The sequence below is a fragment of the Callorhinchus milii genome, unplaced genomic scaffold (genome assembly GCF_018977255.1).
Source record: "Callorhinchus milii isolate IMCB2004 unplaced genomic scaffold, IMCB_Cmil_1.0 Scaffold973, whole genome shotgun sequence".
Lineage (NCBI taxonomy): Eukaryota > Metazoa > Chordata > Chondrichthyes > Chimaeriformes > Callorhinchidae > Callorhinchus > Callorhinchus milii.
The window spans coordinates 1-26,580 of record NW_024705714.1 but is presented as its reverse complement, the minus strand read 5'-3'; the positions used below and the strand labels follow the sequence as shown (position 1 = coordinate 26,580).

Here is a 26,580-nt window from a genome sequence, read left to right as displayed (position 1 = left end):
TGATGGCTTTCAGCACGTTCCCGTAGCAGAAGGCGATGGTGGCGAGGGGGAAGATGAAGCAGAAGACAAAGAGGGAGGCCGTGTAGGCTCGACCCGTGGGACTGGGATCAGCCCAGTCTGGCCCACAGGAGGCGTTGATCCCCTCCAGGGAATACCGGCCCCAGCCCAGGAGAGGGGGCAACGACCACAGCAAACTCCAGGCCCAAATCACCATCACCCCCATCACTCCATGTTCCTTCTGCACCGTCAGCGAGCCCAGGGGCTTGCAGATCACCACATAGCGCTCCACAGCCAGCATGCTGATGGACATGAGGGCAGAGATACCTGGGGACACACGTGCACGCACACGCACACAGACACACACAGAGATTAATACGACCACTACTAATAATCCTGGCGTTTGTCGAGACGTCTAAGTGCTTCACGGGGACACGCTGTCGAGTGTAGTGACTGTGTGTGTGTTTCGGGGGCCGAACGCGGCAGCCGATCGCGCCCGGCGACGTCCCCACAAACAGCCGGGGGTTGAAGCGACCGAATTGTTATTGTTTCGAAAGGATTATTACCCCCAAAAAGTGATCCCCCAATCGCCTGACAAGCGAGTTCCTACTGACTGCCGGGGACACAGGCGCGTGTGTGTGTGCGTGACACTGCGTGAATGTGTATGAGTGTGTGTATGCGAGACTGTGTGTGAGAAACTGTATATGAGTGTGCGCGTGCGAGACTGTGTGAGTGTGTGTGCATGACTGTGTGTGCGTGTGAGACCGTGTGTGTATGAGCGCGTGTGTCTATGACTGTGTGTGTGTGTGTGTGTGAGAGAGACTGTGTGCGTGTGTGACAGCTCAGCTGCTCTGATCTAATCAGGCGAGGGTTAGGCTGTGAGATTGATGGAGAGATTGTCTGATTTACTGGAATCACTGTGTGATTTCAGGGCCTTTGGGGGATTTACACAACAGGAAGGTTGTTGTGTAAGTGTCACGTTGTTGTTATTGTTGTTGTTGATTTCTCCCCCTTACCCACCCACCCCACCCCACCTCCCTCTCCCCTACACTCCCCACCTCAGGGCCAACCGAGTGGTGGGGGCACGAGAGAGTAAGAGAAACTTGCCTAAAGTTTCGCCCTGCCCTGTCCTGCCCTGTCCTGCCCGGGAATCGAACCCGGATCCTCTGGCTTGTTCACTCGCTCGCTTGGCGAACGGTTACACTAGGGGCCTCCGCGATTAAGAGAGAGAGACAGGAGAGAGGAGAGAGATCAGAGAGAGAGGGCTCAGGAGAGAGAGAAAGAGAGGAGAGACAGCGAGAGAAGGAGGAGTGAGAGGGGAGAGAGAGAAGGAGAAGAAGAGAGAGAGAGGAGAGAAAGAGGAGGGAGGAGAGAGTCAGGAGTGAGAGAGAGGAGAGCGAGAGAGACAGGAGAGGGGGGAGAGAGGAGAGCGAGAGGGAGAGAAGAGCGAGAGAGAGGAGAGACAGAGAGGGGGGGAGAGCAAGAGGAGAGAGCGAGAGGAGAGAGGAGAGGCGAGAGAGAGAAGGAGCGAGAGAGGAGAGAAAGAGAAGAGAGAGAAAGAGATGGAGAGAGAAAAGCGAGAGAGGAGAGAGGAGAAGGAGAGCGAGAGAGGAGAGGAGAGAGGAGAGCGAGAGAGGAAGAGAGGAGAGCGTAGAGAGGAGAGGAGAGAGAGGAGAGGAGAGAGGAGAGCGAGGAGAGAGGAGAGTGGGGAGGAGAGAGGAGAGGAGAGAGAGGAGAGAGAAAGGAGAGAGGAGAGAGGAGGAGAGGAGAGAGAGAGGCGAGAGGAGAGCGAGAGGAGAGAGGAGAGCGGGGAGGAGAGTGGGGAGAGCAGAGAGGAGAGTAGAGAGGAGAGGAGAGAGGAGAGCGAGAGAGGAAGAGAGCAGAGTGGAGAGCGGAGAGCGGAGAGGAGAGAGAGGAGAGAGGAGACGAGAGAGGAGAGGAGAGGAGAGAGAGAGGAACGACTCACCGAAGAACGACATGAAGAACCCTTCGGCCACGCAGCTGTGGCGGCCGAGGACGAAGCTGCCGAGGGCGGTGCAGACGGTGCTGAGGACGCCCCCGGTGGCGGCGGTGCCCAGGTCGGCGCTGGCCAGGCTGAGTAGGGCGTAGTTGAGGGGCTGCTGCAGGACCTGGAACCTCAGCACCACCGCGATGGCCAGGCTGTTCAGCACGATGGAGCTCAGGGAGATGACGGCCATGACCAGGGAGAGAGGGGCGCGCACGCTGGGCCCCCAGCCCGGCACAGCCCCCCCACCCCCCAGCCCCGGCCCCTCCGAGAGGTTAGCCGAGCGGTTGTGGGGGTCCATGCGAGAGACGCGCGGGGGAGTGTGAGAGAGAGAGAGAGTGTGTGAGAGAGAGAGAGAAAGAGATGGGGAGAGAGAGAGAGAGAGAGACCGTGAGGGTGTGAGACAGAGAGAGACAGCGAGAGTGTGACAGAGAGAGAAAGAGTGTGAGATAGAGAGATGGAGAGAGAGAGAGAGCGTGTGAGAGAGATGGAGAGAGAAAGAGACAGTGAGGGTGTGAGACAGAGAGAGACAGCGAGAGAGTGTGTGAGAGAGAGAGAGAGAGAGAGAGAGAGAGACGACGGAGAGAGAAACAGTGAGAGAGTGTGAGATGGAGAGAGAGTGAAAGAGAGACAGTGACAGAGACACACAGAGAGAGATGGAGAGAGAGAGTGTGGCAGAGACGGAGAGAGAGTGAGTGTGGGAGAGACAGAGAGAGAGAGAGAGATAGAGACACACACAGATAGCGAGGAAGGAGAGAGAGAGAGAGCGAGAGCAACGGAGAGAGAGTGTCGGAGAGACGGAGAGAGAGAGAGAGAGAGAGATAGAGACACACACAGATAGCGCGGAAGGAGAGAGTGAGAGAGATAGAGACAGAAAGAGAGAGAGAGACTGAGTGAGAGACGGAGAGAAGAGACGGAGAGAGACAGACGGAGAGACAAACGCAAAGAGAGACACACAGCGAGACAGAGAGAAAGAGAGAGACAGAAAGAGAGAGACGGAGAGAGAGACGGAGAGAGTGTGACAGAGACGGACGGAGAGAGAGAGAGAGCGACAGGGCGAGGGAGCTTAATGGGCGAAACACAGCAGAGAGTTTGGGGACAGAGCGAGAGAGAGCGAGCGAGAGAGAGACAGCGAGAGAGAGATATAGAGGGGGAAGAATTGGGTGTGAGAGGGGAGGAGGTACTCAAACCACATGCCTTGCCTTCGCTGGGCGGGTGGGCGCTGGAATTCTTTTCCTCGCGCTCTCTCTCTCTCTCTCTCTCTCTCTCCCTCTCTCCGGTTGCCTTTTACCCCCCCCCCCCCCGGGGGCCTGAAACAGAGAGAGAGAGAGAGAGAGAGCGTATGGTAAACAAGATAGCGAACAAAGCCTCTAATGTGACGTCTTTAACCGTATTATTCTTCAAAACTCTTCCCCCCCCTCCACCGCCCCCACCCAAGAGGAGGGAAAACACACGTCAAAGCCACCGCCTCACATGATAGCAATTCCCCCGCATTTGACACGGACCCTTTTTTATTTTCCCCCTCTCGGTTCCGGGACACCCAGAGGGGTTGTGAGGCGAGGGGTCTAACCCCTGAGCTACAGGGGCTGTGGGGTGAGGGAGGGGCCCCCCCGGCTGTGGGGGAGGGGGGTCTAACCCCTGAGCTACAGGGGCTGTGGGGTGCGAGGGAGGGGTCTAACCCCTGAGCTACAGGGGCTGTGGGGTGTGAGGCGAGGGGTCTAACCCTGAGCTACAGGGGCTGTGGGGTGTGAGGCAGGGGTCTAACCCCTGAGCTACAGGGCTGTGGGGTGTGAGGCGAGGGGTCTAACCCTGAGCTACAGGGGCTGTGGGGTGTGCGAGGGGTCTAACCCCCTGAGCTACAGGGGCTGTGGGGTGTGAGGCGAGGGGTCTGACCCCTGAGCTACAAGGACGTGCTTGACAACATGGGGATCAAAACCCTCTCGCCCCCCACCCTCAGCCCCTGTTAACCCCGCAGCCAAAGCCCTCACTAACTAATTAACGGGGAGGGGGGGGGGGTCCCGGCTGGACAAGCAGCGGGAAAGCTTGGCCAGACAGCGCTCGCTCTCTCTCGCTCTCTCTCGATGGCCGAGCTGTGTGGGTTTAGCTGGTTAGACCCCAGCAGTTACCCCCAACCCACACTCTGGGCTCCCCCCCCCCCCCCGAGCCTCGGCTCTCGCCCAACCTGTGCCTAATACTCTCCGGAATTAGATAAGCAGAGGGCGTCCCTCCAGGGAGAGAGAGAGAGAGAGAGCGTCCCATTCCGACAGTCTATCTCTGGGGTTCCCGGGTGTGGGGGGATGTGGGGAAATCTCAGTCGGGGTTCGGAGACTCTTAAGCCACAGTGACGGGTTTCCGTGTGTGAGACACCCGACCGGTCACGGTGACGGGTTTCCGTGTGCGAGACACCCGGCCGGTCACGGTGACGGGTTTCCGTGTGTGTGTGTGTGTCAGACACACGGCCGGTCACGGTCACGGGTTTCCGTGTGTGTGTGTGTGTCAGACACCCGACCGGTCACGGTGACGGATTTCCGTGTGTGTGTGTCAGACACACGGCCGGTCACTGTGACGGGTTTCCGTGTGTGTGTGTCTCAGACACCCGACCGGTCACGGGTTTCCGTGTGTGCGATGGAAACCCATCTGTTTCTATCTCTCTCTCTCTCCACTCTCTTTCTCTCTCTCTGTGAATCTCTCTAATCTCTGACTCTCTCTCTCTCCGATCTCTCTCTCACTCGCCGCTTTCTCTCTCCCTCTCTCCCTCCACCCTCTCTCTCTCTCTCTCTCTCTCCGTTTTCTCTCTCTCCGCTCTTTCTGTGTCAATCTCTCTGATCTCTGACTCTTTCTCTCCGCTCTCTGCTCTCTATTTCTGTCTCTCTATCTGTCTATCTCTATCTCTGTGTCAAATCTCTCTGATTCTGACTCTCTCTCTGTTGACTCTTTCTCTCTCTCTCTCTCTTTCTTCGCTCTATCTCTCTCCGCTCTCTCTTTCTTTGTTAATCAGGAAACTTGCTGTAATCAGATTCTCTCAGTGATATAATATCAGAACATTTCACTTTTTCTTTGATTTACTGTCATGTGATGGGGAGGTTTACACAGCTGTACACCCCTGCTCCTTCCTCATTCCCCTCTCTCTCTCTCTCTCCCTCCCTCCCTCTCTCTCCCCCCTTCCCCCCTCACTCACAAACTCATACACTCCGACACACCAGCCCACACACACAAACACTCGTGCACACGCGCACACTCGCAAACACACAAGACGCCCTCACACGCACGCACTCACACACACACACACACACCGGCATACACACACTCACATACACACAGACACTCACACCCACAGAGACACAAGCACACCCACACAAACAGACATACTCACACTCAAATACACTCACACACACGCAAACACTCACACACACACACATACACACACACACACACACACACACAGAGATAGACAGACACACGGAGACTGATTGATTTGTGGCATTATTTTAACAAAACAACTATCAGAAAGTTACACAAGAGGAAAGTTCCAGGCTTCACGTCAGCCCGTGTGTGCACTGACACGGGCAATAGATCAAACATATCTGCACAGTAACATAGCACAACATACAAGCAACAGGCCACAGCACACAGCCAACACGCCACAACATACAGCCAACACACAACATACAACCAACACGCCACAATATGCAGCCAACACGCCACAACATGCAGCCAACACGCCACGCAGCCAGCGTGCCCACAACATAAGCCAACACGCCACAACATATAGCCAACACGCCCACAACATAAACCAACATGCCACAACATACAGCCAACACTGCACAATTGACTGGGCGCCCGATCACATCGTCGAGACGTCTCAAAGCGCTTCGCGGGACGCACTGTAAAGTGTAGTGACTGTGTGTTTTGTGGGGGGGTGGGGGGGAGGACAGGGTCACCACAGCTGAGTCTCTCGAATCTCGGAGATGATGTGACTTGCTCGCTGTAGCGCCTGTGATGGGAAACAGAGGAAGGAGGTTATAGTTTGTTCAAATCAATTACCCCCCACCCTCTCCCCCACGCACACCCTTACACACATACATACACCCTCCGCCCCACACACACCCTTACACATACATACACCCTCTCCCCCCACACACACCCTTACACATACATACACCTTCCGCCCCACACACACCCTTACACATACATACACCCTCTCCCCCCCACACACACCCTTACACACATGACCCTTACACACACACACACACTCCCTCTTCCCCCCCCATACACAGACACACACACAAGACTCTCTCTCTCACACACACACCCTCTCTCACGCCCCACTACACACACTCAAACCCCGAGACCCTAACCACCACCCCCCCAACATACATACGCACCCTCTCTCCCCACACAGACCCTAACACACAAGTTCCTTACACCTCCCCCCCACACGCAGGAGAACCCCCCCGTCTCTCTCTGTCTCTCTCACCCCCCCACCCCGTGTCTGTGCTGACCTTTAGCATGCTGGCTGCCTCGTGTCTCTGTTGTGCCATGTCCTGAGACTCGACCAACAGTCCGTCCAATAACTGTGACTTGTACAACTTGCCCACCAGCTCACTCTGCATACTGTCCTTCACGTGGTTCACTAGGAAGTGCATCACTGTCTTGGGCACACTGTAACCAGCGTCATCATCATACAAACAGAATCATTAATCATTAATAATCAGTAATATAATAACCATAATAATTCATAATTCTAATCATGTAATAGGAAGTGCATCACTCTCTTGGGCACACTGTCACCAGCATCGCAATATCACTATAATATAATCATTAATAATCAACAATAAGAATTATTATAATAATAATTAATCATCAATAATATAATAACCGCAATAGTCATAATATAATAGGAAGTGCATCTCTGTAATATAATATAATTATAATAATTAATAATATAATAATATACTAGAAAGTGCATCACTGTAATCCTCACCATAATGTAATAATATTCACAATAATTAATAATCAAATGTAATAATATGATATTATTAAGAATTATAATACGATAATATAATAAGAATAATAATCCACGCATTTGACCCGGCGCCTTCTCACGTCGTCGAGACGTCTCAAAGCGCTTCACAAGATACACTGTCAAGTGTAGTGACTGTGTGTTTTGGGGGCAAAACGTGGCAGCCGATCCTGTGTGTGTGTTAGTGTGAGTTGCTGACCTGTCCTAGATGTGTGTGTGTGAGTGTGAGTGAGTGTGAGTGAGTGTGCAAGTGAGTGTGAGTTGCTGACCTGTCCTGTGTGTGTGTGTGAGTGAGTGTGTAAATGAGTATGAGGTGCTGACCTGTCCTGTTTGTGTGTGAGTGTGTAAGTGAGTGTGAGTTGCTGACCTGTCCTGGATGTGTGTGTGTGAGTGTGTGTGAGTGTGAGTGAGTGTGTAAGTGAGTGTGAGTTGCTGACCTGTCCTGTGTGTGTGAGTGTGAGTGATTGTGTAAGTGAGTGTGAGTTGCTGACCTGTCCTGGATGCTCTTCCTGACGATCAGGAAGTAGGATTTGATGAGCCGTTGGATGACTTCACAGTCTCTCTGCTCCCTCAGGCTCAGCTTCCTGGACACAGGCACCGGCTGGGACAGGAGAAAGTGTGTTAGTGTGTGTGTGTGTGCAGCTTAGTGTACGTGTGTATGTGTATGTGTGTGTGTGTGTGTGTGTGTGTGTGTACAGCTTAGTGCATGTGTGTATATGTGTGTGAGTGTGTGCGTCTATGTACAGGTTAGTGTATGTGTGTTTATGTGTGTGTCTGTCTGTTTGGTGTGTGTGTGTGTGTGTGTACAGGTTAGTGTTTGTGTGTGTGTGTGTGTGTGTGTACGTACAGCTTAGTGTATGTGTGTATATGTGTGTGTGCGTGTGTGTGTATGTAGAGTTTAGTGTGTGTGTATATGTGTGTGTGTGTGTACAGGTTAGTGTGTATGTGTCTGCGTGGGTCCCCGCTGTGTGCAGACAGGCTGACACTGACTGTATCCAGCAGGTTGACCATGTGGCTGTGGCTGGAGGAGGCTGTAGCTGTGGGCTGGGCTGTGCGGCCTCTCTCCTCACTCCTCTCCTCAGCTTTCTCCATCTTCCACTTCCTCCCTCCCTCTGTGGGCAACTCCAACTGAGAGAAAGAGAGAGTGTGTGAGAGAGAAAGAGAGCAGGTGGGACATGGATAGTCAGAGTGAGAGAGACAAAACAGAGAGAGAGACACAGAGAGAGAAGGTAGAATATGGATACAGATAGACAGAGAAAGAGCAGAAGAGAGACAGACAGAGAGTGACAGACAGACAGAGAGAGATAGACAGAGAGAGAGTGAGACAGACAAGACAGAGAGAGACAGAGAGAGACACAGTGAGGAGAGTCAAACAGACAGACAGACACAGCGTCAGAGAGAGAGACAGAAAGAGACACACACAGAGGAGAGACAGAGAGAGAGACAGACAGACAAACAGACATAGCGTCAGTCAGACAGACAGACAGACAAACAGACAGAGTCAGAGAGAGAGAGAGAGAGGAGACAGACAGAGACAGACAAACAGACACAGAGTCAGAGACAGACAAACAGACACAGAGTCAGAGACAGACAGACACAGAGAGAGGAGGGAGTGAGTACCTGGGAGCTGTTGACAGAGGCAGACACCATGGCAGCATCACTGAAGTCCGGGTGTTTGGTGTTGATGTAGGCCAACTCAATACCTACCAGATTATGTACCTACCAAACAATCCCACACACACACAGGGAGGGAGAGAGAGAGAGAGTGTGAGTGAGTGAGTGCGTGCGGTTGATCAGGGCTATGGGGAGAGAGAGAGAGCGGGGGAGTGGGGTTGATCAGGGCTATGGGGAGGGAGAGAGCGGGAGAGTGGGGTTATTCCACACACACACACACACACACACAGAGCACAGTTTACCATCTCGTTGGTGACAGGCAGGCGTTTACGCAGTAATCCTGTCACAACCTCCACTATGGCATCGTGGAGCTTCGGGAATCTGAGCAGCTCCTGTGTGTGAGAGAGAGAGAACGAGTGAGAGAGAGAGAGGCGGAGAGAGAGAGAGAGTGTGTATGTGTGTGAGAGGAGAGGAGGGGAGGGGGCAGGTCGGGGGAGAGGAGGGGAGGGGGGAAAGTCGGGAGGAGAGGAGAGGTGGGGGGCAGGTCGGGGGGAGAGAGGAGGGGGTGAGGTTACCTGTGTGTTGTATGTGGAGCAATGCTGTATAATCCTCTGCAGCTCCTCGTGGACTAACTCCACGCACCTCAAGCTCGGTTCCTCCAACCTCTTGATCTGCCTCTTGACGAGCAGCTCGAAGGAAACTTCCGGAACAAACAGAGCTGGCCTGGGACCCTGCGAGACCAGACAGCGTCAGCTCTCGCTCACTCGCTCGCTCACACACACCACCATTCCCCCCCACCACCCACTCTCGACTCCAAATCAGAAGGTTGTGGGTTTGAGCCCCCATCACACACAGACACACAGACACACACACACACAGACTGGGTCAGACGCGAGGATTATTATTGCCGGTGTGGTGGTGGTGGTTGTTACCGTGGCGTTGCGGATGGCGGTCAGCACGTCGAGGGTGGAGAGGCCTGTCAGGGGGTCGATGGACTCCAGGGTGCGTCCGAACGTCTCGTGGAAGATGTAGCAGATTCGTGCACCCCCACAGCTGGGGGAGAGAGAGAGAGAGAGAGAGAGAGAGAGAGAGAGAGAGAGAGAGACTGCGTGAGGGCGGCCCAAGCAGCTGGGCTGGGCTGGATAGTCAGGGGTTTGACCCCGAGCTGGGCATCGGGATCAGGAGGTGGTGGTGGTGGGGGGGGGGGGGCGGGTGGATAGGAGGGTGACCGAAGGCACTGTTGGTCGAAGAGGAGGGTCTCGAGATACCGTCCCTTCGACTGTGTGAACAGTTGGGATTATAGTAGAAGAATCGTCAGTATTGATCATGTAGTGAATAGATGAATTGAGTAGAATGGATGAAAGAAATAAAAACTGCCACGTGACACACACACACCCACACACACACACACAAACACACACACACCCACACACGCACACACACACATAGACACACACACACAAACACCCACACACAGACGTACACACAAACACACACACACACACACAGTCCCAGTAAAGAGGCACCGAGCGAGGAGGTCACTGGAATGTGACCCATGGCCAGGGAATAGCTGGACCTGGAGGATGGATGGCTTACAAGGGCAGGTGCGCTCCGGGCCGGAGAGACAGGAACCCCGGGATCGCTGGACCAAGAGAATGGGTTGGGAGACAAACTAGCGATTAAGACCGAGGGAAAACTTCAAGTGAGCAGCAGGTCACGGGGACAGAGTTGGAAAGAAGGACTGAAACTTCAGGGACATGGTGTCAGGCGGTTTGGTCGGGCGAGATAAGATGGAATAGGAGTGGTATTGTTCTCTTGCAGAAGATACCACTAGCTGGTGCAAGGAGAAATGACTTGAAGATAGGGAAGGAATGCCTGGGAAAGAGCAGAGAGTGTGAGAAAGCAGTCTTGGGAAAAGAGGGAGAACGCAGGAAAAGGGGTATGCAAAAGGGGAATGAAAATCGACAGCAAAAACTAGTTTGAAGAAGGGCTGCGGGAAGAGACTCAAGAGGAGCCTCTGAGGAGCCTCTGAGGAGAGGAAGGGAACGAAGCTCTACCGAGAGGAAGAAGAGTGCCTTTGAGGGAAAGAGGGCAAGTCCGGCTCTGGCCGGCCGGAGTGGACACAAAGAGGGCAAGTCCGGCTCTGGCCGGCCGGAGTGGACACAAAGAGGGCAAGTCCGGCTCTGGCCGGCCGGAGTGGACCACCAAGAGACATTTGCAGCCAGCAGCTCACCAGAGGCAGTGTTTAACTTTTGTGCGCCAGCCTTACATAAAAACATAACAACTAATTCTTATTAGGCCACTCGGCCCCTCGAGCCTACCCCGCCATTCAATAACTTCACGGCTGATCTATTCTAACTCCACCGCCCCGCCTTATCCCCTTATCCCTTCATCCCTTTATCCACAAGAAATCTATCTATCTCAGTCTGGAGTCGAAGGACTTGGTCACGGACTTCCTGGCTGCCGGGTAGTATCTCTCCTACTTACTAAAACACGCACCCAACGTACAAACAAAAAACAGTTCAGAGATAATTTAGGCGCATTCCATATATCATGTCTTTTTTTTTAGAATTTTAGTACTGAGTATATCTTAAGTTTAGTAATTTAGTAAGCTTTAGTTATGTATCTTGTTAAGATGGAGCTTCAGTGGTAATTTAAGCACGAGGAGTAATTATAACGTATCAGGAGTAATGTGATGCTTATGTTTGTGTGGCTTTATAATTGCTAATAAAACGTTTTAATAATATCCTTTTGGTGTGGTTTCTGACAAGCGCTTGAGACGTTAAACCTCACTCACTCCCCGTCCGTGGGCGGATGTCAAAGGTCTCCCTGGGCTTCTTGACATCTCACTCCCACCCCTAACACAGGGAGAGAGAGCAGGGACGTGGGGAGAGAGAAGGTAGAAGGTGGAGCGGGAGCGCGGAGAGAGAGAGAGAGAGAGAGCCTGTGGGGAGCGAGAGAGAGAGTGAGAGTGAGGGGAGAGAAGAGAGGAGGGAGAGAGAGCGAGAGAGAGTGAGGGTAGAGAGAGGAGGGCATGGCAGAGAGAGTGAGAGCGAGGGGAGAGAGAGAGTGTGTGGCAGAGAGAGAGAGAGAGAGAGAGAGAGCGAGGGGAAAGAGAGAGACAGCGAGGGGAGAGAGCGATGGCGTGGCAGAGAGAGAGAGCTAGAGACAGTGAGGGGAGAGAGAGAGTGAGAGAGAGGGAAGAGAGAGAGAGAGAGTGCGAGGGGAGAGAGAGAGACAGCGAGGGGAGAGAGCGAGAGCGTGGCAGAGCGAGAGAGAGACAGCGAGGGGAGAGAGCGAGAGCGTGGCAATGAGAGGAGAGAGAGAGACTCACAGCTCAGACGTCTCGATGTTGCGGGCAGTGCCCTCGATGGTGCTACAGTATTCGGTGGCAAACTTGGTGATGATCTGGAGCAGGGTGGCATTGTGGTCTTCAATTGGCTGCCCGTAGCTGCTCAACAGAGACTGGTACTGGGCTGTCAGTACGTTGACTCTGGTCTTCAGCTCAGGCAGGCAGTCTCTGATGTGGTGCATCAGTAATCTGTACAGCGAGAGAGAGAGAGAGAGAGTGTAGAGAGAGAGAGAGAGAGAGAGTGAGAGGGAGACAGAGAGAGAGTAAGAGAGAGAGGCAGTCAGAGACAGAGAGGGAGAGACAGAGTGTCAGAGAGAGAGAGGGGGAGAGAGAGAGTTAGAGAGAGACAGAGAGAGAGTAAGAGAGAGAGGCAGTCAGAGATGGAGAGGGAGAGACAGAGAGTGAGAGAGAGGGAGGGTTAGAGAGAGACAGAGAGAGTAAGGGAGTGAGGAAGTCTGAGACAGAGAGAGGGAGGGAGAAAGAGAGAGAGAGAGGGACACACAGAGAAACAGACAGACGAGAGACACACACACAGAGTCAGAGAGAGAGAGAGAGAGAGAGAGAGAGACACAGTGAGTGAGAGACACACACACAGGTGGAGAGAGCTAACATTTACACAGGCGAGCAGGGTGGCAACGAGAGTGAGAAAGAGAGGAGAGAGAGAGCGAGCGTACATTCACAATGTGCTGCTCTCCCCTATTTCCTCCCCTCTCCCTCCCCCCTCTCTGTCTCCCCCTCACTGACCTGTTGAGGGTGCGTGACAGATACTTGGTCCCATTGCGGGAGGCCAGGGAAGGGTATTTTCTCTGCAGAAAGACCTGCTCATCCTGTACAGCATCTGCAATGCTCTTATTTACATTGATATCGTGCTGACTCCTGTAGGGGGAGAGAGGGGGAGGGGGAGAGAGAGGGAGGGGGAGAGAGGGGGAGAGAGTGGGGGGGAGAGAGATGGGGTGGGAGAGAGAGGGAGGGAGGGAGGGAGGGAGGGAGAGAGGGAGAGAGAGAGAGAGAGAGAGGATTACACAGGTGTATTATTGAGTCCCATAGTGTAGGGGTTAGACCCCTTCGCCTCGTGAGCCAGAGGACTTGGGTTCGATTCCCAGGCGGGACAGGACAGGGCGAAACCTTAGGCAAGTTTCCTTACTCTCCGCGCACACACACTCACATAGACACACACACACAGCTGAGGAGGGTCTTGAAGGAGGCGAGGGAGGGAGGGAGGCGGAGGGACTGTGGGATGGAGTTCCAGAGGGTGGGGGCACAGAGGCTGAAGACCTCTCTCTCTCTCTCCCGCACCCTGACCTGTTGACCACCCCAATGATGCCCAGTTTGACAGGGATGACTCTGCCTGTCAGCACGTCCATGGCATCAGTGCCAGCGTCCATCAGGTCCAGCTTTGTTACCACCGCCAGAGTCCGCCGTCCTGCCAGGGACAGGGAGAGAGGGAGTGAGAGAGAGGGAGAGAGAGAGGGGGCCAGAGAGAGTGAGGGAAAGAGAGGGGGGGGGGGGAGAGGGGGGAGAGAGAGTGAGACAGTGACAAGGACAGAGAGAGAGTGTGAGAGAGTGACGGAGAGAGTGTGAGAGTGAGGGAAAGGGGTAGAGAGAGGGGAAAGAGTGACAGGAAGAGTGTGACAGTGACAATAACAGAGAGATTAAGAGTGTGAGAGTGTGACTGAGAGAGAGGGAGAGTGAGAGAGAGTGCGACTGGGAGAAGGAGAGTGAGAGAGATGGGGAGAGACAATGAGGGCGAGAGTGACTGGGAAAGACGGAGAGTGTAAAGTGAGTGACCAAGGAGAGAGAGAGAGAGAGTGTGAGAGAATGATAGGGAGAGTAAGAGAATGTTAGAGTGCCTGGGAGACAGTGAACGTCTGACGGAGAGAGGGAGAATGATGGAGGAGAGAGTGGCAGGGAGAGGGTGAAAGTGACAAGGAGAGAGAGAGGGAGAGAGTGACAGAGAGGGAGTGAGAGTGACGGAGAGAGTGAGAGAGTGTGAGAGTGACGGAGGGAGTGAGAGAGTGTGAGGGAGTGACGGAGGGAGTCAGAGAGTGTGAGTGACGGAGGGAGTCTGAGAGTGTGAGAGAGTGTGACAGAAGGAGTGAGAGTGTGTGAGAGAGTGACGGAGGGAGTGAGAGAGTGTGAGAGAGTGACGGAGGGAGTGAGAGAGCAGTGCTCACCATCAGGATCCACATCCCGGGCCAGTTTGAGAGCCTCCGACGTGGCCAGGTCGGTGTTGGCTGTCGTCACAGCCAGGATCAGGGAGTTGGGGTTCGTGACGTAAAGCTCCAGCATCTGCCTCACCTGCTGCTCAATGTCCTGGGGTTGGTCCCCGACTGGTACCTGTCGGACATGCTAACCGTCACTCTCACTCCCTCTCCGTCACTCTCACTCTATCCCTCACTCGCTCTCCCTCACTCTCCGTCACTCTCGCTCCCTCTCCGTCACTCTCACTCTATCCCTCACTCGCTCTCCCTCACTCTTGCTCCCTTTCTCCGTCACTCTCTCTTTCTCTGTCTGTGCGCGTTTGTGTGTGTGTGTGTGTAGGGGGGGTGGGGGGAGTAAGAAAACTTGCCTAAGGTTTCGCCCTGTCCTGTCCGGGAATCGAACCTGGGTCCTCTGGCTTGCGAGGCGAGGGGTCTAACCCCTGAGCTACAGGGGCTGTGGGGTGCGAGGGGGGGGGACTAACCCCTGAGCTACAGGGGCTGTGGCTTGCGAGGCAAGTGCTCTAACCACTATTCCCCTGACCCTCTGTGACTCCCTGGTCTCTACCCGCTCTGGCTTTGCTGCTCTTCACCTGTGCTTGAAGTCACCCCTCTCTCCCCCACCCAACCCACCCCACCCACCGGCTTGGTGTCAGGCTCCGCCACTGTCGAGCGCTCTGAGGCACTATCCTGCGTGAGGGGTGCGTGCGGTGTAAATGCAAGTTGGTACCTTGGTGATGCCGGGTAGATCGACGAGTGTCAGGTTTAGCACGTAGGGTGAGTGAATCCTCAGCTGAATGGGCTCTGGGCTGATTCCCTTCAACACCAAGAGACAATCACTCATTCTCACAGACACAGACACAGACACTCACACACTTACTCACAGACACACACTCACACACACACTCATTCTCACAGACCCACACTCACTCTCACAGACACACTCGCAGACAGAAACTCATGCACACACTCATTCTCACAGACTCACACACACACACACACTCAGACACTCTCTCGCAGACAGACACACACAGATTCCCACTCGCGCACACACACACACACACACACACACACACAGACACACTCACCCACCGGCTCGCACTGCCCTGTACTGCGGAGTGGAAAAGATGTCCAACTGGGAGACCACGATGGCAGAGATGCCCAGGATACAAACCACCGTCAGATACACCAGCCGGGACTTGGGGGAGCAGTAAAAGGAGTAATAAAGCCAGGGAACAAAGCTTCCCATCGTCAGGAGAGAGATTCCCGAGTAATCCAGCCTCGGAGAGAGAGAGAGAGAGAGAGAGGGACATTCATAATAATAATCCAGCCCCTCATCACCTCGTTGAGACGTCGCAAAGCTCTTCACGGTCAGGCGTAGTGACTGTGTTCTGCGGGAGAAACACGGCAGCCAGTTGTGTCTCTGTGTGTGTGTGTGTGTGTGCGTCTGTCTGTGCGCTCGCGTGTGTGTCTGTGTTGTGTATCTGTGTGAGCGCGAGTGACAGACTGAGAGTGTGTGAGAGAGAGAGAGAGAATGAGAGAGCGCGAGTGACAGACTGAGAGTGTGTGAGAGAGAGAGAGAGAATGAGAGAGCGCGAGTGACAGACTGAGAGTGTGAGAGAGAGAGAGAGAGAGAGAGAGAGAGCGTGAGTGACAGACTGAGAGTGAGAGGGAGAGAATGAGAGAGTGCGAGTGACAGACTAGAGTGTGAGAGAGAGAGAGAGAGAGAGAGAGAGAATGAGAGATCGTGAGTGACAGACTGAGAGTGTGAGAGAGAGAGAGCGAGAGAGCGCGAGTGACAGACTGAGGGTGAGAGAGAGAGAGAGAGAGAGAGAGAACGAGAGAGCGCGAGTGACAGACTGAGAGTGTGAGAGAGAGAGCGAGAGAGCGCGAGTGACAGACTGAGAGTGAGAGAGAGAGGAGGAGAGAGAGAGAGCGCGAGTGACAGACTGAGTGTGAGAGAGAGAATGAGAGAGCGCGAGTGACAGACTGAGAGGGGGTGGGGGGATAGGGGGAGAATAACTTACTTGGAGAATATGCGAGAGACGGTTTCGGAGTGACAGTAAAAGGTGTGAAAGAGCCACGAGAAGCAGAGGCACAGCACAGCGCCCAGGAAGAACATCCCCACCACCATCTTCTCCTTCACCGGCTCCACAAAGTGGATGTCAGCCCGGAACATGTAGAGGATTCCCAGAATCAGGAATACCAGGAATCCTGCGCGAGAGAGAGAGAGAGAGAGAGAGTGCGTGAGTGACAGAGAGAGAGAGAGAGAGAGTGCGGTGAGTGACAGAGAGAGAGAGAGAGAGAGAGACGTGAGTGACAGAGAGAGAGAGAGAGAGAGAGAGAACGTGAGTGACAGAGAGAGAGAACGCGTGAGAGAAAGAGAGAGTGGGGGAATGGAGGGAGAGAAAGAGCAGAGAGGTGGAGGGAGAGAGAGAGAGAGCGAGGGAGAGCGGGGGAATGGAGAGAGAGAGAGAGAGAGAGCGCGGAGAGGTGGAGGGAGAGAGAGGGAGAGCGGGGGAATGGAGAGAGAGAGAGAGAGAGAGCGCGGAGAGGTGGAGGGAGAGAGAGGGAGAGCGGGGGAATGGAGAGAGAGCGAGTGCGGAGAGATGGAGGCAGAGAGAGAGAGAGAGATCGACGAGAAATGGAGGGAGAGAGCGAGAGGGAATGGAGTGAGCGAGAGAGCGCGGAGAGATGGAGGGAGAGAGAGAGAGAGAGAGAGAGAGGGGGGGAATGGAGAGAGAGAGAGAGAGAGAGAGAGAGGGCGGAGAGATGGAAGGAGGCTTTACAGATGTTCTCTCACCTATCAGGTGTGTCCAGATGTTTCCCGTCTCCGTGTGGAGTCGGAAAATGCTACGGAAGCAGGCTCGGAAAGAGGGCAGCGGAGGGCGGTGTCCGTGCAGGAGAAAATCATTGTCCTTCAGCCAGTCAGGGAGCAATTCATAGGGGATCACTCGCCATCTCCCTACCCACACCTGCGGGGACACACACACACACACACACACACAGAGCAACAGGGATAGACCCCTCCTCGCCTCGCACCCCACAGCCCCTGTAGCTCAGGGGTTAGACCCCTCCCCTCACACCCCACAGCCCCTGTAGCTCAGGGGTCAGACCCCTCCCCTCGCACCCCACAGCCCCTGTAGCTCAGGGGTTAGACCCTCCCCTCACACCCCACAGCCCCTGTAGCTCAGGGGTTAGACCCCTCCCCTCGCACCCCACAGCCCCTGTAGCTCAGGGGTTAGACCCCTCCCCTCACACCCCACAGCCCCTGTAGCTCAGGGGTTAGACCCCTCGCCTCGCAAGCCAGAGGATCCGGGTTCAATTCCCGGGCGGGACAGGACAGGGCGAAGTTTCCATACTCCCCCCCCCCCCCCCCCCCACACACACACAGACCCACAATAATTTGGCCACTTCAACCCACGGCTGTTTGTGGGGAATGTCGCTGGGCGCAATTGGCTGCCGCGTTTGGCCCCCATAGCACACAGTCACTACATTACACTTCACTACAGGCAGACGCACACAGATTTCCCCCCCCCACCCCCCCACCCCCCACACACACACCCCGCCCTCTGTACCTTCTGTAACTGGGAGACTGTGCTCTGTAGTGTGTGACCCGCTCTCCTCCTCAGATCAGAGCTCACTCCCTCCTTCTGCAGCTCCTCTGACCCCCCCTCCAACCCACGTCCTCGCTTCATCTCCATCAGGTGGGCTGAGACCACTGCTGCAGCTGCCTGACACACACACACACATACACACACACGCGCAGACATGGACACAAACACAGACGCACACATACATAGACACACACACATACAGACATGGACAGACACACACACATAGACACACAGATACACATAGACACAAACACACACAGGCATGGACACAAACACAGACAGACACACACACACATACATAGACACACACAGAGACACACACACACAGATACACACACATAGACACAAACACACACACACAGACATGGACACGCACACAGACACACACACACATACATAGACACACACACAGATACACACACACAAACACACACATACATAGACACACACAGAGACACACACACACAGACACGCACATACATAGGCACAGACACACACACATAGATACACACCCACAAAAATAATAATAATAATTAATAGTTCGGTCACTTCAACCCCCCCCTCCCCCCGGCTGTTTGTGGGGACGTCGCCGGGCGCGATCGGCTGCCGCGTTTGGCCCCCAAAACGCACAGTCACTACACTTCACAGTGCGTCCCGTGAAGCACTTTGAGACGTCTCGAAGACGTGATCAGGCGCCGGGTCGAATGTCCTTTGCCTGTATCTATCTGTCTTTCTGTGTGTGTGTGTGTGTGTGTGTCTCTCTCTCTCTCTGTCCACCTGTGTGTCTGTCCGCCTGTCTCTGTGGGTCGCGGGTGTGGGGGGAGGGGGTAGAGAGAGAGGCGCGAATACTGACCGGTCAGTGAGGGGATGGGGAGGTCTCTACCTCCCTCCCACTCATCCTCTCTCTCTCTCTCTCTCTCTTTCCTCCTGTCTTCAATGCTCAGCACCGAGAGACACACACACACACACACACCTGTGATGTAACAATATGGGGGGTTTAGAGACACAGTAAAGCTCTCTCTGCACTGTGCGTCCGTCCACACTCCCAGGTCAGGGTTAAAGTGTAGTGACTGTGTGTTCTGTGTGTGCATAAGTGTCGCGACTGTGTGTTTCGTGTGTGCATGTGTGCGCGTATAAGTGTAGCGACTGCGTGTGTATGTCCGCGTAGACACATACGGTCACTACGCATTACACACACACGCACAGTCACTATGCTCTCGATGTCTTGCCCCAAAAAACAGTCACTAAATTTGACAGTGTGTCCCCCGTGAAGCGCTTTGAGAGGTCTCGATGATGTGATCAGGCGCCGGGATTATTATTATTATTATTGTTATTATTATTGTTGTGATTATTATTATTGTTATTATTACTGTTATTGTTGTCATTAATGTTAATACTGTGGGTTAAGACAAGTGTGGGCGGGAGTTAGCGGCTGATTGACAGGGCTGAGGGCCAATGGGAGCCCGCGGTTTGAGTGGCCTGGAGGTAGCCAATGGGAGCGCGTGGGGCGGGTTTTGGTGAATGATCGACTGGATCGCTGACCAATGGAAGAGGAGAGATTAGAATGGAGGCGGTGGTTGGGTTAGAGGCTGATTGACAGGGATGGGGGCCAATGGGAGGCCGGGACTTTGAATAGAGGCGGCAGTTGGTGACGTCTGAGAGGCGGTCGGTAGGCGGGAACTGGAGGCTGATTGACGGTGCTGAGAGCCAATGGGAGCGCGTGGTTTTGAATAGGTGTGACGGTTGACAGGTGGGCGGGAGGTTGGGGCCGGCGATCGGTGGGCGGGCCCTTTGTGACCTGATTGACGCGGCCGAGGGCCAACGGAGGGCAGGGGTTTGACCGGCGGTGGCGGGGCAGCCAATGGGAGCGCGAGGGGGGGGCGGAGGCGGTGGCTGACCGACGGGGGGGAGAGCCAATGGGGTGGGTGGGCAGAGGCGGTGAGGCCGCCCGCCATGGACACGCTGCTGCCGGTGGTCAACAAACTGCAGGAGATCTTCCACACGGTGGGGGCTGAGCTCATCCACCTGCCCCAGTTCGTGGTGGTGGGCAGCCAGGTCAGTGACCCCCACCCCGACCCTCACACGCGTGTCGCCGCAGCCCCTCGCGCGCAGGCGTGTCGGGCACACGCGTGTCGCCGCGTGTCGGGCACACGCGTGTCGCCGCGTGTCGGGCACACGCGTGTCGCGCACACGCGTGTCGGTCAGCCCCACGCGTGCCGCGTGTCGCCGCGTGTCGGTCGGTCCCTCGCGCACGCGCATGTGCGTCGGTCAAGCCGCGCACAAGCGTGTCGTCGCGTGTCGGCCCGCGTGTCATAGAGACGCTCGCACACGCGTGCGTTGCGTGCGAGCGCGGGTCGGCGTGTCAGAGGCGTGTCTGGCGTTCCCGGGGCGCGCCCGCATTTCAGAGCGCGTTGGCGTGCGCGAGGAGGCGTGGGTTTCGCCAGCGAGAAACGCACAGTCACTACACTCGCCGGCCCGTCCCCGCGAAGCGCTTTGAGGCGTATATATTATTTTTATTATTATGGTTATTGTGATTGCTGTTGTTGTTATATTATTTATTATATTGTTATGTCATAACATTATGTTTTAATATTATTATATCGTTATTATGTTGTTATAATCATTGTTATATTGTTATATTATAATCACTTATTCTTGTATTGTAATTACTATTATGTTGTTATTATATTATATTATCGTTAATGTGTTGTTATAATCATTGTTATATTGTTATGGTATTATATTATTGTTATTATATTGTTATAATCATTGTTACATTGTTATGTTATTACTATATTATTATATTATCGTTATTATGTTATAATCATTGTTACATTGTTAAGTTGTTATTATAATCATTTATTATTGTATTGTAATCGCTGTTACGTTACTGTTACAGAGCAGTGGGAAGAGTTCGGTGTTGGAGAGTATCGTGGGGCGGGATTTCCTCCCGCGGGGGTCCGGGATCGTGACCCGAAGACCCCTGGTGTTACAGCTGGTAAACGTGCCGTGTGCCGAGGAGAGGCGCCGGGCTGCCAGCGGAGATACGGGTAAGCGGTGGGGGGGGGGGGGGGGTGAAGTGACTGTGTGAACGACCGCCGTTGATTAAAGCCGTCGTACAAAATGCACAGTCACTTCACTTCACCGTGAAGCGCTTGGAGGCGTCTCGGTGACTTGATAATGAGAGGGTTATTATTGTTAGTGGTGAAATAATTAATCATTGTTAATAATGATAAACCCCGTCCCCCCATCACCCGCAGCCCTCGCCAGCCCCCACTGGCACCCCCTCACCCTAAACCCCGTCCCCCATCACCCCAGCCCTCGCCAGCCCCCACTGGCTCCCCCTCACCCCCTAAACCCCGTCCCCCCATCTCGCCAGCCCCCACTGGCTCCCCCTCACCCCCTAAACCCCGTCCCCCCATCACCCCAGCCCTCGCCAGCCCCCACTGGCTCCCCCTCACACACTACCCTACAAGAGGGGCACTGTGTAAATCCAAGTTGTTGTTCTTTTGTGTTCTCAGATGATGGACAGACACAGGCGACAACCTCCTCAGGTGTGTTTCTCAGTCACTACATCTCACATACAGTCACTACTCCTCACACACTGTCACTTCGCCTCACGCACAGTGACTACACCTCACATACAGTCACTAAACCACACTCACAGTCATTACACCCCGATAAAATCGGTCGCTCGCTCCACGACTGTTTGTGGGAACGTCGCTGGTCACAATTGGCTGCCACATATCGCCCACAAAACACACAGTCTCTACGCTTTACAGTGTGTCCTATGAAGCGCTTTGAGATGTCTCGACGATGTGATAAGGCGCCGGGTCAACTGCAAAGATTATTACTATTGTTATTATTATTCTCTGGGCTCCTTTTAATACTGTTTTGCTGTTAACAGGCAGCTTCGCTGAAGAATGGGGAACTTTTATACACTGTAAAACCAAGGTAATGTGAGGGGAGGGGGAGAGGGAAGAGGGGAGGGGGAGAGGCGAGGGGGAAGAGGGGAAGGGGAGGTTGGAGGGGGGAGAGGTGACGGAGCAATTGACGGACAATGATTTCTAATCTTTGTCCCCAGATATTCACTGATTTCAATGACATTCGTCAAGAGATTGAGAATGAGACCCAGAGAATCACTGGTGCTAATAAGGTACGTCTCTCTCTCTCTCTCTCTCTCTCTCTCTCTCTCTCTGTGCCAGGCTGTGTGTGACTGTGAGGATTATTATTATTATGTGAGACTGACTGTCTCTCTCTCTCTGATTGTCTGTCTTGATTGTCTCTTGGTGTTGAAGGGAATCAGCCCAGAGCCCATTCAGCTGAGGATTCACTCACCCTACGTGCTAAACCTGACACTCGTCGATCTACCCGGCATCACCAAGGTACCAACTTGCATTTACACCGCACGCACCCCTCACGCAGGATAGTGCCTCAGAGCGCTCGACAGTGGCGGAGCCTGACACCAAGCCGGTGGGTGGGGTGGGTTGGGTGGGGGAGAGAGGGGTGACTTCAAGCACAGGTGAAGAGCAGCAAAGCCAGAGCGGGTAGAGACCAGGGGTCACAGAGGGTCAGGGGAATAGTGGTTAGAGCACTTGCTCGCAAGCCACAGCCCTGTAGCTCAGGGGTTAGTCCCCCCCCTCGCACCCCACAGCCCCTGTAGCTCAGGGGTTAGACCCCTCGCCTCGCAAGCCAGAGGACCCAGGTTCGATTCCCGGACAGGACAGGGCGAAACCTTAGGCAAGTTTCCTTACTCCCCCCACCCCCTACACACACACACACACAAACGCGCACAGACAGAGAAAGAGAGAGTGACGGAGAAAGGGAGCAAGAGTGAGGGAGAGCGAGTGAGGGTGAGAGTGACGGAGAGGGAGCGAGAGTGACGGAGAGTGAGGGAGAGCGAGTGAGGGATAGAGTGAGAGTGACGGAGAGGGAGTGAGAGTGACGGTTAGCATGTCCGACAGGTACCAGTCGGGGACCAACCCCAGGACATTGAGCAGCAGGTGAGGCAGATGCTGGAGCTTTACGTCACGAACCCCAACTCCCTGATCCTGGCTGTGACGACAGCCAACACCGACCTGGCCACGTCGGAGGCTCTCAAACTGGCCCGGGATGTGGATCCTGATGGTGAGCACTGCTCTCTCACTCCCTCCGTCACTCTCTCACACTCTCTCACTCCCTCCGTCACTCTCTCACACTCACTCCTTCTGTCACACTCTCTCACACTCTCAGACACCCTCCGTCACTCACACTCTCTGACTCCCTCCGTCACTCCCTCACACTCTCTCACTCCCTCCGTCACTCTCACACTCTCTCACTCTCTCCGTCACTCTCACTCCCTCTCTGTCACTCTCTCCCTCTCTCTCTCCTTGTCACTTTCACCCTCTCCCTGCCACTCTCTCCTCCATCATTCTCCTCTCTCCGTCAGACGTTCACTGTCTCCCAGGCACTCTCACATTCTCTTACTCTCCCTATCATTCTCTCACACTCTCTCTCTCTCTCTCCTTGGTCACTCACTTTACACTCTCCGTCTTTCCCAGTCACTCTCGCCCTCATTGTCTCTCCCCATCTCTCTCACTCTCCTTCTCCCAGTCGCACTCTCTCTCACTCTCCCTCTCTCAGTCACACTCTCACACTCTTAATCTCTCTGTTATTGTCACTGTCACACTCTTCCTGTCACTCTTTCCCCTCTCTCTACCCTTTCCCTCACTCTCACTCTCTCTCCGTCACTCTCTCACACTCTCTCTCTGTCCTTGTCACTGTCTCACTCTCTCTCCCCCTCTCCCCCCCCCTCTCTTTCCCTCACTCTCTCTGGCCCCCTCTCTCTCTCCCTCTCTCTCACTCCCTCTCTCCCTGTCCCTGGCAGGACGGCGGACTCTGGCGGTGGTAACAAAGCTGGACCTGATGGACGCTGGCACTGATGCCATGGACGTGCTGACAGGCAGAGTCATCCCTGTCAAACTGGGCATCATTGGGGTGGTCAACAGGTCAGGGTGCGGGAGAGAGAGAGAGAGGTCTTCAGCCTCTGTGCCCCACCCTCTGGAACTCCATCCCACAGTCCCTCCGCCTCCCTCCCTCCCTCGCCTCCTTCAAGACCCTCCTCAGCTGTGTGTGTGTGTCTATGTGAGTGTGTGTGCGCGAGAGTAAGGAAACTTGCCTAAGGTTTCGCCCTGTCCTGTCCCGCCTGGGAATCGAACCCAAGTCCTCTGGCTCACGAGGCGAAGGGGTCTAACCCCTACACTATGGGACTCAATAATACACCTGTGTAATCCTCTCTCTCTCTCTCTCTCTCCCTCTCTCCTCCCTCCCTCCCTCCCTCCCTCCCTCTCTCTCCCACCCCATCTCTCTCCCCCCCACTCTCTCCCCCTCTCTCCCCCTCCCTCTCTCTCCCCTCCCCCTCTCTCCCCTACAGGAGTCAGCACGATATCAATGTAAATAAGAGCATTGCAGATGCTGTACAGGATGAGCAGGTCTTTCTGCAGAGAAAATACCCTTCCCTGGCCTCCCGCAATGGGACCAAGTATCTGTCACGCACCCTCAACAGGTCAGTGAGGGGGAGACAGAGAGGGGGGAGGGAGAGGGGAGGAAATAGGGGAGAGCAGCACATTGTGAATGTACGCTCGCTCTCTCTCTCCTCTCTTTCTCACTCTCGTTGCCACCCTGCTCGCCTGTGTAAATGTTAGCTCTCTCCACCTGTGTGTGTGTCTCTCACTCACTGTGTCTCTCTCTCTCTCTCTCTCTCTCTCTCTGACTCTGTGTGTGTGTCTCTCGTCTGTCTGTTTCTCTGTGTGTCCCTCTCTCTCTCTCTTTCTCCCTCCTCTCTCTGTCTCAGACTTCCTCACTCCCTTACTCTCTCTGTCTGTCTCTAACCCTCCCTCTCTCTCTCTCTCTGTCTCTCCCTCTCCATCTCTGACTGCCTCTCTCTCTTACTCTCTCTCTGTCTCTCTCTAACTCTCTCTCTCCCCTCTCTCTCTCTGACACTCTGTCTCTCCCTCTCTGTCTCTGACTGCCTCTCTCTCTTACTCTCTCTCTGTCTCCCTCTCACTCTCTCTCTCTCTCTCTCTCTAACACTCTCTCTCTCTCTCTCTCGCTGTACAGATTACTGATGCACCACATCAGAGACTGCCTGCCTGAGCTGAAGACCAGAGTCAACGTACTGACAGCCCAGTACCAGTCTCTGTTGAGCAGCTACGGGCAGCCAATTGAAGACCACAATGCCACCCTGCTCCAGATCATCACCAAGTTTGCCACCGAATACTGTAGCACCATCGAGGGCACTGCCCGCAACATCGAGACGTCTGAGCTGTGAGTCTCTCTCTCTCCTCTCATTGCCACGCTCTCGCTCTCTCCCCTCGCTGTCTCTCTCTCGCTCTGCCACGCTCTCGCTCTCTCCCCTCGCTGTCTCTCTCTCTCCCCTCGCACTCTCTCTCTCTCTCTTCCCTCTCTCTCACTCTCTCTCTCTCCCCTCACTGTCTCTAGCTCTCTCTCTCTGCCACGCCATCGCTCTCTCCCCTCGCTGTCTCTCTCTTTCCCCTCGCTCTCTCTCTCTCTCTCTGCCACGCACTCTCTCTCTCCCCTCGCTCTCACTCTCTCTGCCATGCCCTCCTCTCTCTACCCTCACTCTCTCTCGCTCTCTCTCCCTCCTCTCTTCTCTCCCCTCACTCTCACTCTCTCTCTCGCTCTCCCACAGGCTCTCTCTCTCTCTCTCTCTCTCCGCGCTCCCGCTCCACCTTCTACCTTCTCTCTCCCCACGTCCCTGCTCTCTCTCCCTGTGTTAGGGGTGGGAGTGAGATGTCAAGAAGCCCAGGGAGACCTTTGACATCCGCCCACGGACGGGGAGTGAGTGAGGTTTAACGTCTCAAGCGCTTATCAGAAACCACACCAAAAGGATATTATTAAAACGTTTTATTAGCAATTATAAAGCCACACAAACATAAGCATCACATTACTCCTGATACGTTATAATTACTCCTCGTGCTTAAATTACCACTGAAGCTCCATCTTAACAAGATACATAACTAAAGCTTACTAAATTACTAAACTTAAGATATACTCAGTACTAAAATTCTAAAAAAAAAGACATGATATATGGAATGCGCCTAAATTATCTCTGAACTGTTTTTTGTTTGTATGTTGGGTGCGTGTTTTAGTAAGTAGGAGAGATACTACCCGGCAGCCAGGAAGTCCGTGACCAAGTCCTTCGACTCCAGACTGAGATAGATAGATTTCTTGTGGATAAAGGGATAAGGGGATAAGGCGGGGCGGTGGAGTTAGAATAGATCAGCCGTGAAGTTATTGAATGGCGGGGCAGGCTCGAGGGGCCGAGTGGCCTAATAAGAATTAGTTGTTATGTTTTTATGTAAGGCTGGCGCACAAAAGTTAAACACTGCCTCTGGTGAGCTGCTGGCTGCAAATGTCTCTTGGTGGTCCACTCCGGCCGGCCAGAGCCGGACTTGCCCTCTTTGTGTCCACTCCGGCCGGCCAGAGCCGGACTTGCCCTCTTTCCCTCAAAGGCACTCTTCTTCCTCTCAGTAGAGCTTCGTTCCCTTCCTCCCCTCAGAGGCTCCTCAGAGGCTCCTCTTGAGTCTCTTCCCGCAGCCCTTCTTCAAACTAGTTTTTGCTGTCGATTTTCATTCCCCTTTTGCATACCCCTTTTCCTGCGTTCTCCCTCTTTCCCAAGACTGCTTTCTCACACTCTCTGCTCTTTCCCAGGCATTCCTTCCCTATCTTCAAGTCATTTCTCCTTGCACCAGCTAGTGGTATCTTCTGCAAGA

At 54.2% G+C, this 26,580-nt stretch overlaps 3 protein-coding genes across 3 annotated transcripts; 1 reads left to right on the top strand and 2 right to left on the bottom strand.

Annotated features, from left to right (window-relative positions):
• LOC103173376 (parapinopsin) lies at positions 1-2,303 on the bottom strand (the record flags this gene model as incomplete). The annotated part of the gene is given in 2 exon segments (XM_042346540.1): positions 1-324; positions 1,964-2,303. Coding segments are annotated over 2 exon segments (664 nt in total), but the record flags the coding sequence as incomplete, so codon positions are not given.
• A 3,169-nt stretch (positions 2,304-5,472) lies between these two features.
• On the bottom strand, positions 5,473-15,438 carry LOC103173331 (dynamin-1-like protein). Its single transcript, XM_042346538.1, has 14 exons — positions 15,292-15,438; positions 14,920-15,006; positions 14,166-14,328; positions 13,294-13,414; positions 12,736-12,867; positions 11,974-12,180; positions 9,572-9,692; positions 9,215-9,370; positions 8,942-9,031; positions 8,646-8,744; positions 8,016-8,153; positions 7,517-7,626; positions 6,505-6,664; positions 5,473-5,996 (listed from the first exon to the last, which is right to left on the bottom strand). The coding sequence occupies exons 1-14, from the start codon at positions 15,436-15,438 to the stop codon at positions 5,940-5,942; spliced, it is 1,788 nt and encodes a 595-aa protein (XP_042202472.1). The 3' UTR covers positions 5,473-5,939.
• Positions 15,439-19,720: 4,282 nt separating this feature from the next.
• Positions 19,721-25,111, top strand: LOC103174244 (dynamin-1-like protein; the record flags this gene model as incomplete). The annotated part of the gene is given in 10 exon segments (XM_042346539.1): positions 19,721-19,861; positions 20,706-20,856; positions 21,328-21,360; positions 21,714-21,760; positions 21,891-21,962; positions 22,105-22,191; positions 22,771-22,933; positions 23,673-23,793; positions 24,219-24,350; positions 24,905-25,111. Coding segments are annotated over 10 exon segments (1,115 nt in total), but the record flags the coding sequence as incomplete, so codon positions are not given.
• Positions 25,112-26,580: the final 1,469 nt, after the last annotated feature.

Excerpts from the sequence above, each read along its gene's own strand:
- LOC103173331 (XM_042346538.1), bottom strand. The coding sequence starts at position 15,438 with ATGGGAAGCTTTGTTCCCTGGCTTTATTACTCCTTTTACTGCTCCCCC. Across the intron at positions 15,007-15,291 it reads CCACTCCGCAGTACAGGGCA|GGAATCAGCCCAGAGCCCAT; the intron begins GTGCGAGCCGGT and ends TTGGTGTTGAAG. Across the intron at positions 9,371-9,571 it reads CCGCCATCCGCAACGCCACG|GGTCCCAGGCCAGCTCTGTT; the intron begins GTAACAACCACC and ends CTGGTCTCGCAG.